Source organism: Pagrus major, chromosome 16, assembly GCF_040436345.1.
Source record: "Pagrus major chromosome 16, Pma_NU_1.0".
Taxonomy (NCBI): Eukaryota; Metazoa; Chordata; class Actinopteri; order Spariformes; family Sparidae; genus Pagrus; species Pagrus major.
The window spans coordinates 6,311,346-6,324,937 of NC_133230.1; the positions used below are offsets into that span (position 1 = coordinate 6,311,346).

The 13,592-nt window shown below is 41.3% G+C and overlaps 2 protein-coding genes across 2 annotated transcripts; one reads left to right on the top strand and one right to left on the bottom strand.

Moving 5' to 3' along the window:
- Positions 1–880: 880 nt before the first annotated feature.
- On the bottom strand, positions 881–10,519 carry rtf1 (RTF1 homolog, Paf1/RNA polymerase II complex component). Its single transcript, XM_073483577.1, has 18 exons — positions 10,148–10,519; positions 7,916–8,026; positions 7,658–7,808; positions 6,492–6,693; positions 6,162–6,279; positions 5,821–5,932; positions 5,593–5,731; positions 5,317–5,494; positions 5,085–5,167; positions 4,404–4,491; positions 4,161–4,268; positions 3,991–4,068; positions 3,630–3,751; positions 3,183–3,240; positions 2,954–3,031; positions 2,749–2,850; positions 2,085–2,199; positions 881–1,962 (listed from the first exon to the last, which is right to left on the bottom strand). The coding sequence occupies exons 1-18, from the start codon at positions 10,229–10,231 to the stop codon at positions 1,856–1,858; spliced, it is 2,034 nt and encodes a 677-aa protein (XP_073339678.1). The 5' UTR covers positions 10,232–10,519; the 3' UTR covers positions 881–1,855.
- A 112-nt stretch (positions 10,520–10,631) lies between these two features.
- Positions 10,632–13,553, top strand: ndufaf1 (NADH:ubiquinone oxidoreductase complex assembly factor 1). Its single transcript, XM_073483580.1, has 5 exons — positions 10,632–10,854; positions 11,648–12,193; positions 12,402–12,587; positions 12,769–12,843; positions 13,006–13,553. The coding sequence occupies exons 2-5, from the start codon at positions 11,675–11,677 to the stop codon at positions 13,144–13,146; spliced, it is 921 nt and encodes a 306-aa protein (XP_073339681.1). The 5' UTR covers positions 10,632–10,854; positions 11,648–11,674; the 3' UTR covers positions 13,147–13,553.
- The last annotated feature ends 39 nt before the right edge of the window (positions 13,554–13,592 follow it).

The window sequence follows — 13,592 nt, forward strand, 5'->3', positions numbered from 1 at the left end:
AATAATGTTTTCAGGAACCATTAAAGGAGCTATATGTAAGAATTTTAATTTTATTTTTAATTATCAACAGAATGTGAAAAAATAACTGTTGACATTAGATCGTTTCCACGCTTCCTATTCATTGTCTATGCAAGCAGCTATGCAATGCATTCTGGTAGTGTATCATGACTTTACCAGAGACGGGACATTGCGTAGCCCACTCCTAATTTGCATTAAGTTGAGGTCTCGGCTACTTTATGCAAACCAGGGGCGTCCAGCGTGACTCGCCGCCTCTGGAAACGTTTTCAGGCACACATTTCAGTTTACTATTTCTGTAAAGGTTTCCAAAAAAGCCTGCATGTTGGTCCGGTTTGAAATCTTGGAGCAGGCGGCACACAAGTCACGTTTGTCCAGTCAGGTGTAGCCTGTAAGTGTTGGCATGGTTGTTGGAGGGTTTTGCTTGTTTTGGTCAAGCGTGCAAAGCTGGGAAGCGTCACAAGCTGTCACGTCAAAAAACAGTCTGCCCACAATCCAATATGAGAAGATGAGGAAACAGCACTGCTCTGAGGGCAAGTAACCATGTTCGGTAACAGAGAAAGACACAGAGAAACTTACATATAGCACCTTTAAATGGAAACTGCAGACTGCGCGCTACACTTTCTGTAATACTACCCACTTCCATTTTAGATGCAGAAATACTTAAATAGAAATGAATAGGACTAAATTTGCACCTTTTTAAAGTTGATTGTGTAAATGTCTCCACACATCCAATATGTGATGCTTGTGAAAAGTAACATTTCTAGTGCAATAACAGATGTTATGGACACAGGAACAAACAAACCCTTTTTCTTTTCAGTCTGCTTAATAAAATACCTAGAAAAGAGATCAACTGACACAGAAGTTATGAAACAGTGCCTCTTTATTTTTTCCGCACTCACTCCAAAATGCATATTTACATGGCATGCCACATCAATACAGGAACTGACTATGGACACAATCGATAACACATAGAATCTGCTCTGGGAGTTAAGGGCAGGGGAGTTATCCCATGAACAACCAACCAAGAGATAACAGAAACAAAGCAACACTTTTATAACCAGGTCAGCCATAGAAAATGGTTCCTCTTAAACTGGGTTGTTTCAAAGACTTAAAAATTGATAAATGTACTGAACATGTACGGAACTTTTCACGTGTGTCACGTCGGGCTGGCGTCACAGTCCAGTCGGAGATGGTGATCATCTACAAAAAACCCCCAAGGCTTTTAAAATTCAGGATGGACTGCAAGGGCACATGATCACACATTGATAGGGAGGGGGGGATTTACAACAGTAATTCATCGTTGGTGAGGCTCCATAAGACATCCAGTCCAGTAATATCAAGATGCCTCAACAATCTAAGTCTTCTAAAATAGTGTCCTTGTTCAAGGTAATAATCCACAAGCGCTGTGTCCTTTCAGAAAAAACAAAAATGGAGTGGACTCCAGAAGATCCAAAAAAAAGAGGGGGGGAAAGAAGTTAAATACATAAAAAAAACACAACTCAGTACACGAGTTTGTGTGTGATTATGCAAAAATAACAAAACAACAAATATCTGGACAAGATTCTTCTGAGAGAGATCCTTTGAGAAAAATGTTGTCTTTGCTCAATCAGTATTTCCTCTGTGTTCGGATAAACAGTCTGTTGAATCAACATTCAAACACACGTCCTCTGGGAGTCATTCACACACACACACACACACACACACACACACACACACACACACACACACACACACACACACTCTCTCTCAACCACACACACACACACACACACACACTCTCTCTCTTACACAGCCAATTACACATGCAATGTGGATTCTGAATGATGGACTCTCCGCATCAGATCAGCCCCCTCCGCTTCTTGTAGTCCTCCAGGTTTAGGGACCTGCGGGGGGCGCCGTCCTTCACCGGCAGCGCGTTGGAGCTCACGGACAGAGATTTTGCCTCTGCGGAACGAGAGAGAAAATAATTCTACCTGTTTCTAAAGTCCTGCGGTTTTAACATTAACGACCGCCTTTGCACTGCAGGCTGAGGGAGTATAAATAAGACATTGGAAAAATCATCTTACCTGCATTGGGAACCTGTAGGTCAATCTTAACGTCAAAATCGTGGACTTTGAACAAGTCCTCTGAGAGGTCAGTGGTTGGCTTGGGAACATCTTTGTCTTTTGGGTTTGGTTGACCCTATAATATAACAGAGAAAAGAAATAGAAGTTTAGATACTTGAAATTAAAGAAAATGTACTTCTGCAAAAGTAGAGAGTTTTTCTCTGCTTGGCTTTTGCAATTTTTCCTTACATAAAGTCAGATTTAGTTGATTTTTTTTGTCAAAAATGCATTTTAAGCACATAATCATTGAAATTCGAGTTGTGTAATATCAGCTGAGGCCTTGAATGTCTTGTTGCCCATCAAGCCAAAAAAAGTCTGCTTTTACAGTACTACAATGTTGACTGTGGCCCACTCTTTCAGAAAATGTATCTGCCAAAAAATTGGCTAAATAAAATTTTAAGAGTCCCTCTTCTGATGACTCAAGAGCAGACAAAAATAACAGCAGCAGCACGGCAATGGAGCAAAAAGCTCACAGTTTCCTGTTTGCATGACATATGGCTTGGAACAGGATTACAACCAGGATTTTGGCAAACAAATGAAAGTGAAGTAATGACTTCAGCGTTCACTCTCCAACCATCTTTTATATGAAAACACTGGGAGTGCCTCTTAGTATTCGTCTACTCACCAGTTTGTTCTTGTCTCCACCAGAAGGATCTCCTGCCGACCCAGAGCCGTACTTCTGGTTCAAGTGAGCAAGAATAGCTGCGTGGACTGACGGGTCTCTGGCCTGCAGGAATAAAATGAGCAGGACAGGTTCACAAAATTAGATTCAGCAGTGTTCATTAAACTGTTCATATAGAAAATGTTAGAAATAATAAGAGAAATCTTACATTAGACACCATGGTGGGTTTACACTGTCTTCGTGTGAAAGGATCCATTTGTTGGTTTTTGGCATTTTGTCCTTCAGCCTGTGTGAAAATAAATAAGCAAATAAATATCTGGATATCTTGAACAGACACTGATGAATTAAAATAACCACAGTTTTCATTTTAATTATAACAGCGCCAATATATGAAATAATAATAATAATATGTATGAAGGTGGTGTTTTGAAACTTACCACAAGAGCTTTCTCAGACTCAACAATGTTCCAGCTTCTGTTCCTCTGATTGATGTAGCTTCACAACAAACAAAAAAAAAAGCATTTCAGAGTCATGTCTTAAAACCCAATCAGCTCCAGAACAAAGACTAATTTTTATAAACGACTGAATATTAAAAATATCACATGAAACAATCCTCAGGATTATTTTGTATTGTTGTGGAAATGTACTTCCCAGCGACCTGTAATGTTTTCAATCAGTGATAGAAAGAAATACACCACTGCTGATCGAAAACATTTGACGTAAGCTTTTGCAGCAATGCAAACTCTTTTCAGCAGAATTTTAACTGCCCAGTTAAAACAAACTCTGGACTCTTAGTATCTGAAGCCAGGAAGTCTTTCCCCAGTTTTATTACAAAGAGCCACTCCAGTGAGACTTAAAAGTGTTTTTAACTGCAGCTTGTGTACCTGATGGCAGAGATGTTCTTGGTCCTCTGTCTGTCAAGTGCTTCTGCCCTCTCCTCAAGCTCGTTCAGCTCATCCTGGATCACTTTTGCTTTATCGCCGTCTCCACTCTCCTCTGCCATGGCCTTCAGTCAAAACAAATAAAAATGAGGAAGTAGGAAGCTGATAGCCACAAACAGATGATACATCTGTGCACAGTGCAGTTGCTTTCAGCGTGTACGTTTAATTTGTTTTCTTTGGGATACTTGTTAATAAATTATGTGGATTATATTAAAATGTAAAAGGCTGCTAAGATCATTATGAGCAAACTAGATTTTCTACATATCATATTTCACGGACGTAAAAGCAAGTTATTTTCCTTTACCTTATCTTTGAGTAACTGCGTCTTCTTCATGGCATAATTTGGGGGGGCTTTTCGGAATCGGTCCTTCTCTTTAACAATCTGCAGCGAGTAAAGACAAAAAAAACATGTAAGGTGCCACTGAATAAGGCATGAAACCAAATTAATCATTTACCATCCAGAGACAGACTCACATCCTCTATGTCTTTGTCATTGAACTTATAGTTCAGAGCTTCTTTGATCGACTGCTCCTTTTTGGTGATTTCGTCAAGAGTCGGTACCTGCATTGAAGCGACGATCATCTAGAGAGAAAAGACATCAACACACAAAACCTGAAGTTGTACCATCTATGACGGCTCCTCATGTATGTCTTGAAGAGGTTCCTACTGAAACTGATGTTACAAATAACATATTTTTGCTCTTTCAAGCAGACTTACCGCCTCTTTCCACTTCATGAACTCGCTTTCTGTAAACTCCTGATTTGATACAAACTCAAGCCGGAATACCCGCGTGTCACCGCCATGCCTGAGGAAGATACACAATTAAAAAAGTCACATTTTTGGTAAGCAGGAACAATGGAAGAGAAGGTCCTGATTCTTGATCATTTGCGTTAGATGGTTAGTGCAGATTTTTTGAAGTGAGGTTTTTCTGAGGTGTTTATCCAGCACGCTTCCAGTTTGGAGAAGCAGACAAGAGCTAAACAACATACTGCTGCAGACGGGGCAGAACCAAAATGTATTTTAGCCACCTAAATCATATCAGTTGTAGCGCATCTTAATGTTTGTTTGGATTCAAACTAACCCTTTAAAAAAACAAAGTCACACAATAACACAAACTACCCAACCGATTTAGGCAGCAGCAGACCAGCAAATCCAATGTTCTGCAAGCAGAATTACTGTTTGTACTGTTGGCTTCAATTCCCTGTCAGAAAGGGCTTTCTGATGGCCAGTTAAAGCGGTGAAAATATTATATTACATAGCTTCCTTCACTCCTGCTACCTCTTCAAACTGGGGTGTGTCGACTGAGGAAAAGTACCTCATACAACCCCACTTTAAAAAATCTAATCTAATCTAACTAACCTTTTATTATGTATAAAGTGACTGTAAAAGTAGACCTACCTTAACTGTAATCCCTTGTTTGTTCGTGTTGATCCAAGCTGGTAAACCTTGGCTGTCTCTACGACATCCACAATTTCAGCAACCTTTCAACAACAAGAGAGGACAAAAACTTCATAAATCAGCTTTTAATTTCTACTGAGTCTCAGCTCTTCATTATCACCATTATACGAGAGCACATTGCTGTTGAATATTAAAAACTGCACAAGAAATGTTACCTAGAAGCCAAGCTTACCCTATAAACTGGTTTACTACTGTTGTTTCCAATTCCTATCCTCACAAAGCAGCCAGTCACAGTCTTAGCAAAGAAGGGCATGTGGCACCAGCGCTCCAGCTTGTGTCTGGACAGGCGGACCCGGTTGAGCTCATCTGGTAGTGAAACAGGCTGTGACTTCGGTGGGGTTTCTTCTTTTCTGTTGGCAGAACACAGTTAAGACGTTACTTTAAATCAAAAGAGAATAGAGTGGTCCTGAGCTGAAGCTTAAAAGACTTGGAGCAGATTCAGACTTACTCGTCATCATCATAAGATGACGAACGCGAACTGCGGTCACTTTTGACTGACGACTTGTCATCATCTTCCTCCTCTTCCTCCTCATCGTCAGAGTAAACCTCGCTTGTCTTCAGAGGCTGGCGTTTGGCCAGAAGCTCCGCTGCTCAACAAAGAGATGAAACGTCAGCAGCTGGATCTGATTGAATTGTCACAAAAATCACGTCATAAAGAGGTAAAAGTCACACCCACCTGTTTTGTTTTTCTTCTTCTCACGTTCAGCCTTTAGTTCTTCCATGGCCTGGGACTTTTTGTCAAGTTTTTCGTCACGCTTGGATCGTCGCTCCTTGTTGTGTGACATGACCTGGAAATAAAAGAAAAAGCAAGAACAACGCAATCAATACGCATAAATAGACAAAATATGTGAAACATCAGGCAAAACACTGACAAAAGAGTGCAGAGGTAATGATGTACTAATATTTCTTCTTTATGCTGATTTGTTAAGAAAAACTTTCAAACTCCGACATGATTCTCACAGTGACACATTTCAATACTACAATATCTAATACTGTTTAAAACGTCCCTGAACTCACCACTTGTGTGTCTTGAACCTGAGATAACTTCCGTTTTTCTTGCTCTTCCTCCTGCTTCTTTTTCTTCTCCTCTTTCTCCTTCTTCTTCGCCGTCTTCAGCTTCTTCTTAATTTCAAAACTGTCAACACAAACAAACATAGTCTTGAATAGATACAAAGACACACAGCAACGATAAAATGCAACACTGTCTTATACATAAATGTCTTCTCACTTTTCTAGCAAATATGTTGCGGACGCATTAGGGAAATTTGAGAAAAAGCAACACCAATGCTCCTTGTAAGTACATTTCACTCGTTATTTTTTTCTCTTCACGTGGCCTACAGTACTCACCGTCTCTTCAGCACCTCTCTCTTCTCAATTCTGTTAAACAACTCTTGCTCCCTCTCCTTCTCTGTCATCTGCTCCAGACGAGCTCTGTCCTCCGCATCTCCCATCAAGTCGTCATCGTAACCATCCCTGAACACCTCGTCCTCGGAGGAGTCTGAGTCGGAGCTGGAGGACGAACTGTTGCTCTCTGAATCAGACACCTCACCTAAAGATTAAGAACAATTCATTGGCACAAGCAGCAAACGTTCAGCTGAGTTCAGTTCTTATGCAGATTGCAGTAACACAAACAAAAGACTACAGGGTCCTCATCAGTATTAGCCACATTTAACCTGACCAGATTGACACCAATTGCAAACAAAAAGTTAGCAAGTGGCTGAAATGGAAGTGACGTCGAACTACTTTAAAACAGGAAAGTGAAGGTAGCCTGACAGCTACTTATAGTTAAGGTGGCCAAGTTTCATAATATGGCAGTAGTAACTTTTTTCGTCATGACTAATATAATAAGACACAAATGTAAAGTACAGACTGAAGGTGATTTAAATGACATTTTCTAGAGTTATTTTAGATTTTGCAAAGCTACTTTTATGTAGCTGTTTGTTTACTTTGTAAAATTAATTAAAGAGACGCAGGCTGATTTTCTTTCCAAGCACATCTTAATCATCTTGGACGCTTTAACTGGATTTTGACCAGATTTCCAGAGTGGGTTGAGGACAAAACAAGACGTTTGAGGACATCATCGTGGGAAAGTCTTTTTTACCATTTTCTCCATATAGAATAGATATAAGTAACTAATCGATTAATCGAGAAAACAATCGTCAGAGTAATCGACAATGAAAATAATGGTGTGTTGCAGCCCTGGGTTTTCCACTATCCTATTAATCTAGTGTGTAGCAGAACAATCTGGCACAAACAAACAAACAACAGCTTAGATGCTTCACTGAGTGCCAGTCGGGATAAAGGAGATGAGTGAGTGAGTCACCTAATCTCAGCCACCTGAAATACCTGTGGACATCTCACCCTGGATGATGTCTGTAATCTAGACCTGTGTAAAATGCCATTAACTCGAGGACGTGTAGGTCAGTTTTGGGGTGAAATTTAGGTGTTGACATCTGCACAACCGCAACCACAACAAGTTCCTTCCATTTTCACCACAAACACTGAAGACATACCCTCCTCTGGTGCGCTGCTCTCTGCTGAGCTGTCTCCATCTGAGCTGCCAGACGCCGTTGCTTTATTAACCTTCTTCTTTGTGGCGTTTTTCTTCTCAGACCCTTTCCCTTGCTTAACCTTCTTTTTGCCTTTGGTGCCACCCACAGTCCACTAGACAAAAGGAGGGAAAAAAGGGTTTCGGTTATTAAATAGTTGCAACTGACAGAGAACACTGGACTTCAATGTGCTTGAAAATAGATTAAAAAAATCTGTCGTACCTCATCATCACTATCGGATGTCTCAGAGTCTGTAGAAGCTGCAGGTTTGCTGACCGGCTCTTCCTGCTCACCCGAATCGACCCTCTTCCTCTTCGCCAAGGACAAGAGCTCCTGGAAAAGAGAACAACGTGATGTGTTTCAGAAAGAGCACCCAGTAAAATCATAATCTTGTAAAGTGTTAAAGGCGGGAAAATGCCTCCTGCAAGTGTATCATTGCTAATCGTATCCGATTTGGGTGATCTAAATCCAAGTGGACATCTCTAAATGCAGGTGTAAATAAACGCAAACCATGTGGAGGATGTATTTGGATCAAAATTTTCAAGCTACATTTCAAGGTGAGAAGCATATGTCAGTATATAGAGTTACGGTGCCCCTGATTATATTCAAGGACTGACTTATCCACTCTTCATTTGCATATAGCAGGAACATTTTCCAACACACAGCTGTTTTGCCAGGCATGGGTTTGAAAGCTTACTGTCGAGCTGAGTGGGCAGGAGCAAATGTGTATTTTGGTTATGCAGTGGTCAGTTTCCCCACAGGTAAAATAACATGTGAGCAAGGAAGCAAAATCCTGTCACAAGTAGTCATCAAAACACATTCTGATGGAAGGCGTGAGCAGCAATTTGTGGATTGCAACTGGATTTATGCAGAACTTTGCTGAATGCGTGTAAACAGGACCATGCAGAGGCAAGAGTGTAAGGCTAAATAACAAAACCCTGAAAGTGTACGTGCACAAAGCTGAGCTGCGTCTCTGTTGCAGGAATGTGGAAAAGCTGAAATCCGTAGAAAAGGCCTCACAGTCGAGGTAAACTGTATGGATTAGGGAAACCAACCAATGCTGATGTTTTTTGTTGTTATTGTGTTTTTGTTGATATTCCCTCCCATTTCTGCCCAGGAAACCGAGAAACCATGTAATAATAAAAATAACTGACTTGCTTTAAAGTAATTCAGCCCCTCATTAAACTATCTTTGAAAGAGCAAAAAAAAAACTTGAACTGAAAAGATTCAGTTTTAGGAAACGTAACTGCTTCAAAGGTCTTTTTGGCCGAATACACAACTACCTACTCAATGATAACAATTCAGTACATACGCACATTAATGTGCCAGTGCACAATTGATGCCGCACAACAGATTAACAAATGCCATCTTATTTGCAGATAGGCCGCTGACAGTCAGCAAGGGGCGAATATCAGTCGATACCAACTACCAATAGTTACAATATCGGTGCAGATAACGATGTGATCAACTCCTAATAAATAGTTTCTTAGCCTTTGTCGTTCAGAGGTTTTATCATTGGTCACATGATGATTTCAATGTGTTGTACTGAGGCTTGCAGACTTAAAATGTGTGAAAAAGGAAGTACTCGTACATGTACTCTTCCTCAAACTCATCTCCAGTAGTTAAATGCACTGCACTGAACAGCTTATATAAAAAACCTACAGATGATTTGAGCTTACTGAACTCATCAGTGTTGCACTACTTGTGTCTGAGCACAGTGTACTGTCAGGTAACGTGCATGGAGGGTTACCAGTGATCTAAAACGACTGAAGCAGTAGTCCTGCACGGCTCTTCGGACTGACAGGGAGAGCTCTTCACTCAGTTTGCCAGGGCTTGTTTGACAACAACACCGAAATAGACCTACGGCCCTGCGCCCATGACGTCATTCAGGAGATAAGGTTCTTCCAGCTAAATCAAGTGCGACTCCAGCACGGCTCCAGTCTGTGCAAACATGTCCCGTTGTTGTCAGTCTGAAAGCTAACAATGCATTTCCCCCCCCCCCCCCCCAACAGTGCACGGCTGTAGTCAAGCAGCGTATACTCGAAACCAACAACAGGCCCGTAGCGCGGTTTTTTTTTCTCGTTGCAACATAATACTGCAAGATTGCTCGCGTTGAGTACATCTCTCGGAATGTAACCTCAACGTTAGCATACCTTAGCTGCCTCATGCTAAGACACCGTTTTCTGCACAGCCTCATACACTTCCGTCGGTGTTGAACACCCCCCCCCCCACAAACATTTGAGAAAAACCCAGCAATTTATTTGACTTCAAGGACGTCGTGTTTACTGAGAAAGGAAGCAGCGGCTGTAAATAAGATGGGCCCCACTCAGCTTGTTCAAGCGAGGCCAAACACAGCAGCGCAGTCAAGTTAGCATACATTAGCTTCACCCTCAAAGTGTTGACAACTTAATAGGCGATTTTGGTGGAAACAAATTAAGAAAAATGCGCACCTACCTGATCTAAATTATCGTCACTAGCACTGTCTTCGGAGTCAGAGTCAATTACGACCCGACCTTTCCGTTTCTTTACATTCACCATGATTAGCTGCACGGCTAACCTGCTAGCTACCTCTGTGTCGTCTAAATGTTTGAGGCTAGCCGCTGCTGCTACCTAGCTAGTCGGCTCTGCAGTCAACCACACAAAGGCACTACTGCGCATGCGCGCTCGCACTGATTTCATAGTTACCGCTGGGTTTTATATCTTTGTCAATAAAATTTAATTCTTATTTGCACGTGCGCTTATTATAATTTTTATTACTGGAGTTTAGATGAAGAAAATTAAACAGCCAGTCTGCGAGAACATTGATGTTTAGCTGAAACGGAACTACACATCGACAGTGACTGTGTCGGTCAGGACAAATATCTTTGGTGCACCGGGGCTGCATTCACGGTCCACGGGAATTTAACCTTTTAATGTTGTAAATCTGTTCTCCCATGTGTTTGGCTTGCTGAATGTACGCTGAACGCAGCACGAAGTGCTTCCGCCGGGTCTCCCGTGTAGATCCGGACAACCTTGAGTGTGTAATGAGTGCTACACGACCAGTTTGTGAATTGTTTAACTCCATAATAGTGTTTAAAAGAGATATCTTGATGGTTTAGTCCAACTGAACCAAGAAGTCGGTGACATATCCATCCTTGTCTTTCTGGTGCAGCATGGTCAGAGTAAGTAGAGACAGATTATGCTAACCGTGTTCACTGTCACATTGCATGTTGGGTCTACTGAATCCTGAACACCAGCTGGTCACAGTTATTTATGTAAAAATGTAAATGTTCTTAAAATGCAGTCTGAAAAATGGCTGTAACATTGATTGTGTAACTGCCATGCATGGAGATCAGGAAAGCAAATGGTTTGCACTTCTTTAGATGTGATTTTTAAAGGTGCAATATGCAAGAATTGGCCATCTGTCAAATTGATACTTAAAACAAATAGGGGGCAGCATATCACTAGATTACTTGCTAACTGTAGGTGCTGTTAGCTAGTTAGCTCAGTCAGCGGTGCAGCTACACCAAACAATACATAGCCATCATAACATCCAAGCTGTTACGTCTTTACATTCTGTTGATTATTTGTTTGTTAGCTTTTGGATGTTTTCAACAAAACAAATCTTACATATGGCACCTTTAACAATTAATGAAGTAACACTACTGGAACAGACTTACAGCGATCAGTCGTCCCGTGTTTAGCACAAAAGACACATGGATAGTAATTGGCACACAGTCCTATATTTCAAGAGGATGGTGGTGACAAAAAGACATCACACAAGTTAGATAGGCTTCCTAGATAGTTTTATTAGACCAAATGATAATGTAAAGAGTAAAAACTGTACATGTTAATCACAACCTGTCAAGCCAGTCAAATTAGATTGTCTTCTTGTAACTTAAGGGAATTTGATCATCCATTACCACCCTGTAACTCGAGTATAATGACACCACTTTTCTGTGTGATATATCCCAGCAGTGAACTGTCCGTGCCATCACTGAAATGTCTCTGCCAAAGATCACACGTCTCCCCTCAGCGAGGCTGCTGGGCTCCATCCAGCACCACTGCCAGCAGCTGCTCCTCCCCTCCATCACTCCTGTCACTGTACCCAGAAGAGCTATGATTCAGGGTCAATACAGACGACCCGGCGAGCCCAAAGAAGACAAGTTTCCATGGCAGAAGATTAACTTCAGCCTCTCAAAGGGTTTGGAGGGGATAAAGAGGAATTTCGCACTGTTGAAAAAGGAGTTTTCCGACCGCTGGGTTGGTCCAGAAGGCAAACCCTTCCACGAGCACATGTTGGAGCAGACCAGGGTGATATGGGAGTTCAGAGGTCCAGAGTGCCTGGAGCAGTGGACGGTGTCCTCAGATCGTGAGATCGGAGGACAAAGTGAAGCTTATTTGAAGCTTGGCAGAAACAATAATACCCTTTTTTTGTACGGGTCTCTGAACTCTACTCCTCCAAGAGATGGAGAAACACGCTACAGTGGCTACTGCACCATGCGCTCAAAGCAAGCACTGGTTAGTGCCATCACTTTATTTTCCTTTCTGAAGTTCATGGAAACATTGTTGTTACTGTAATAGTATCCAGAGACACTGAGGATTTTTCTCTGGAAATTGCTTGACCCTATTCACCTGTGGTGTCTCCCCTTGAATTCACATTGGTGGCAGTTGTATGCTAACTACTGCTGCGCTAACAGTCAACCTCCAAACCTTTTGTGTCTCCTAGGCTTCCTTTGATAGAAAAAAGCACTACGACTGGACCAATTTCAACACCCTGCATTTGCGTGTGCGTGGCGATGGCCGTCCCTGGATGATCAACGTTGCAGCAGAAACGTACTTCTCTCACATGAAAGATGACATATACTCGTATTTCCTGTACACCAGGGGAGGACCCTACTGGCAGGATGTCAAGGTAAAAGTAGAGGTCTTTCAAGAATAAGCTCCATGATATATGTTGTTATACCAGAAGAAACATCACAGAATATGGAGAACATTGTTAACGCATTTCCTGCACTTGTAATTTTAGGAATAACTGCTTAATATTTGATGTTTGTAAGTGGTCATTCTAATGCTCAGGTGTTACTCATTTACAGATACCTTTCTCCAAGTTCTTCCTTACACATCGTGGGAGGATACAAGATGATCAGCATCCTCTCTGGCTGGACAAGGTAATGTCATACTCATCTAGTTGGATCTATCAGTGGTGCTAATACCGCTTTTATTCACATGGGGGGGCGCCAGAATCAACAAAGAAAATCACGGTCCTTGTAGGTGCTATAACTCTTCTGTGCTCTCTTTAGTTTATTTAATTCATCTTTTTGTAATTACAGGTAAACACCATTGGATTTACTTTGGGAGACAAAGCTGACGGTCCGTTCCAGCTGGAGATTGATTTCATAGGCGTCTCCAAAGACTACGCACACACTGAGGAGTTTGCTTATGAGCTGTACAAGAGGAATCCTGAAGTTTGAGATGCAGTTTGGAGATGAACTGTATACTGAAACTGCCATCCATGTATCTGGTAATGTTGTAAGATACTGTACATCTGGATTCTAGTACTATTTCTAGTACTTTATTCTTAAACTCAGACATTTCTTATCTGCAGAATTTGGCTAAAAGCCCTGAGTCAGAATGTTTCTGGTCTTACAACAAGCAAATATGCTTAATTCAGGACTTGTTGAAGGAGATAAAATACAACTGCAGCTGATGGCATCTATGACCTTCTAATAACAGGACATTAACTGAGAACGTGTGCTCCTTCACAACAAAATCAAGTTGTTTATTCTGCTCCAAGTCTAACACGCCTTCCTCCCAACAAATAATGTAAATCAACCAGATGTTAATCAACAATAAAAAATATTCTTCATGTGAATAATCAGTTTGTGGTGGGTAGACTTAATCAAATCGTGATTGCACA

What these genes read in the sequence shown, in the direction of transcription:
- rtf1 (XM_073483577.1), bottom strand. Translation starts at nt 10,231, where the DNA reads ATGGTGAATGTAAAGAAACGGAAAGGTCGGGTCGTAATTGACTCTGAC. An exon ending in ATGACAAAGACATAGAGGAT is followed by an intron (nt 4,069 to 4,160) that starts GTGAGTCTGTCT and finishes TACTCGCTGCAG; the next exon opens with ATTGTTAAAGAGAAGGACCG. An exon ending in GTGGAGACAAGAACAAACTG is followed by an intron (nt 2,200 to 2,748) that starts GTGAGTAGACGA and finishes GTTATATTATAG; the next exon opens with GGTCAACCAAACCCAAAAGA.
- ndufaf1 (XM_073483580.1), top strand. Translation starts at nt 11,675, where the DNA reads ATGTCTCTGCCAAAGATCACACGTCTCCCCTCAGCGAGGCTGCTGGGC. An exon ending in TGCGCTCAAAGCAAGCACTG is followed by an intron (nt 12,194 to 12,401) that starts GTTAGTGCCATC and finishes TGTGTCTCCTAG; the next exon opens with GCTTCCTTTGATAGAAAAAA. An exon ending in ATCCTCTCTGGCTGGACAAG is followed by an intron (nt 12,844 to 13,005) that starts GTAATGTCATAC and finishes TTGTAATTACAG; the next exon opens with GTAAACACCATTGGATTTAC.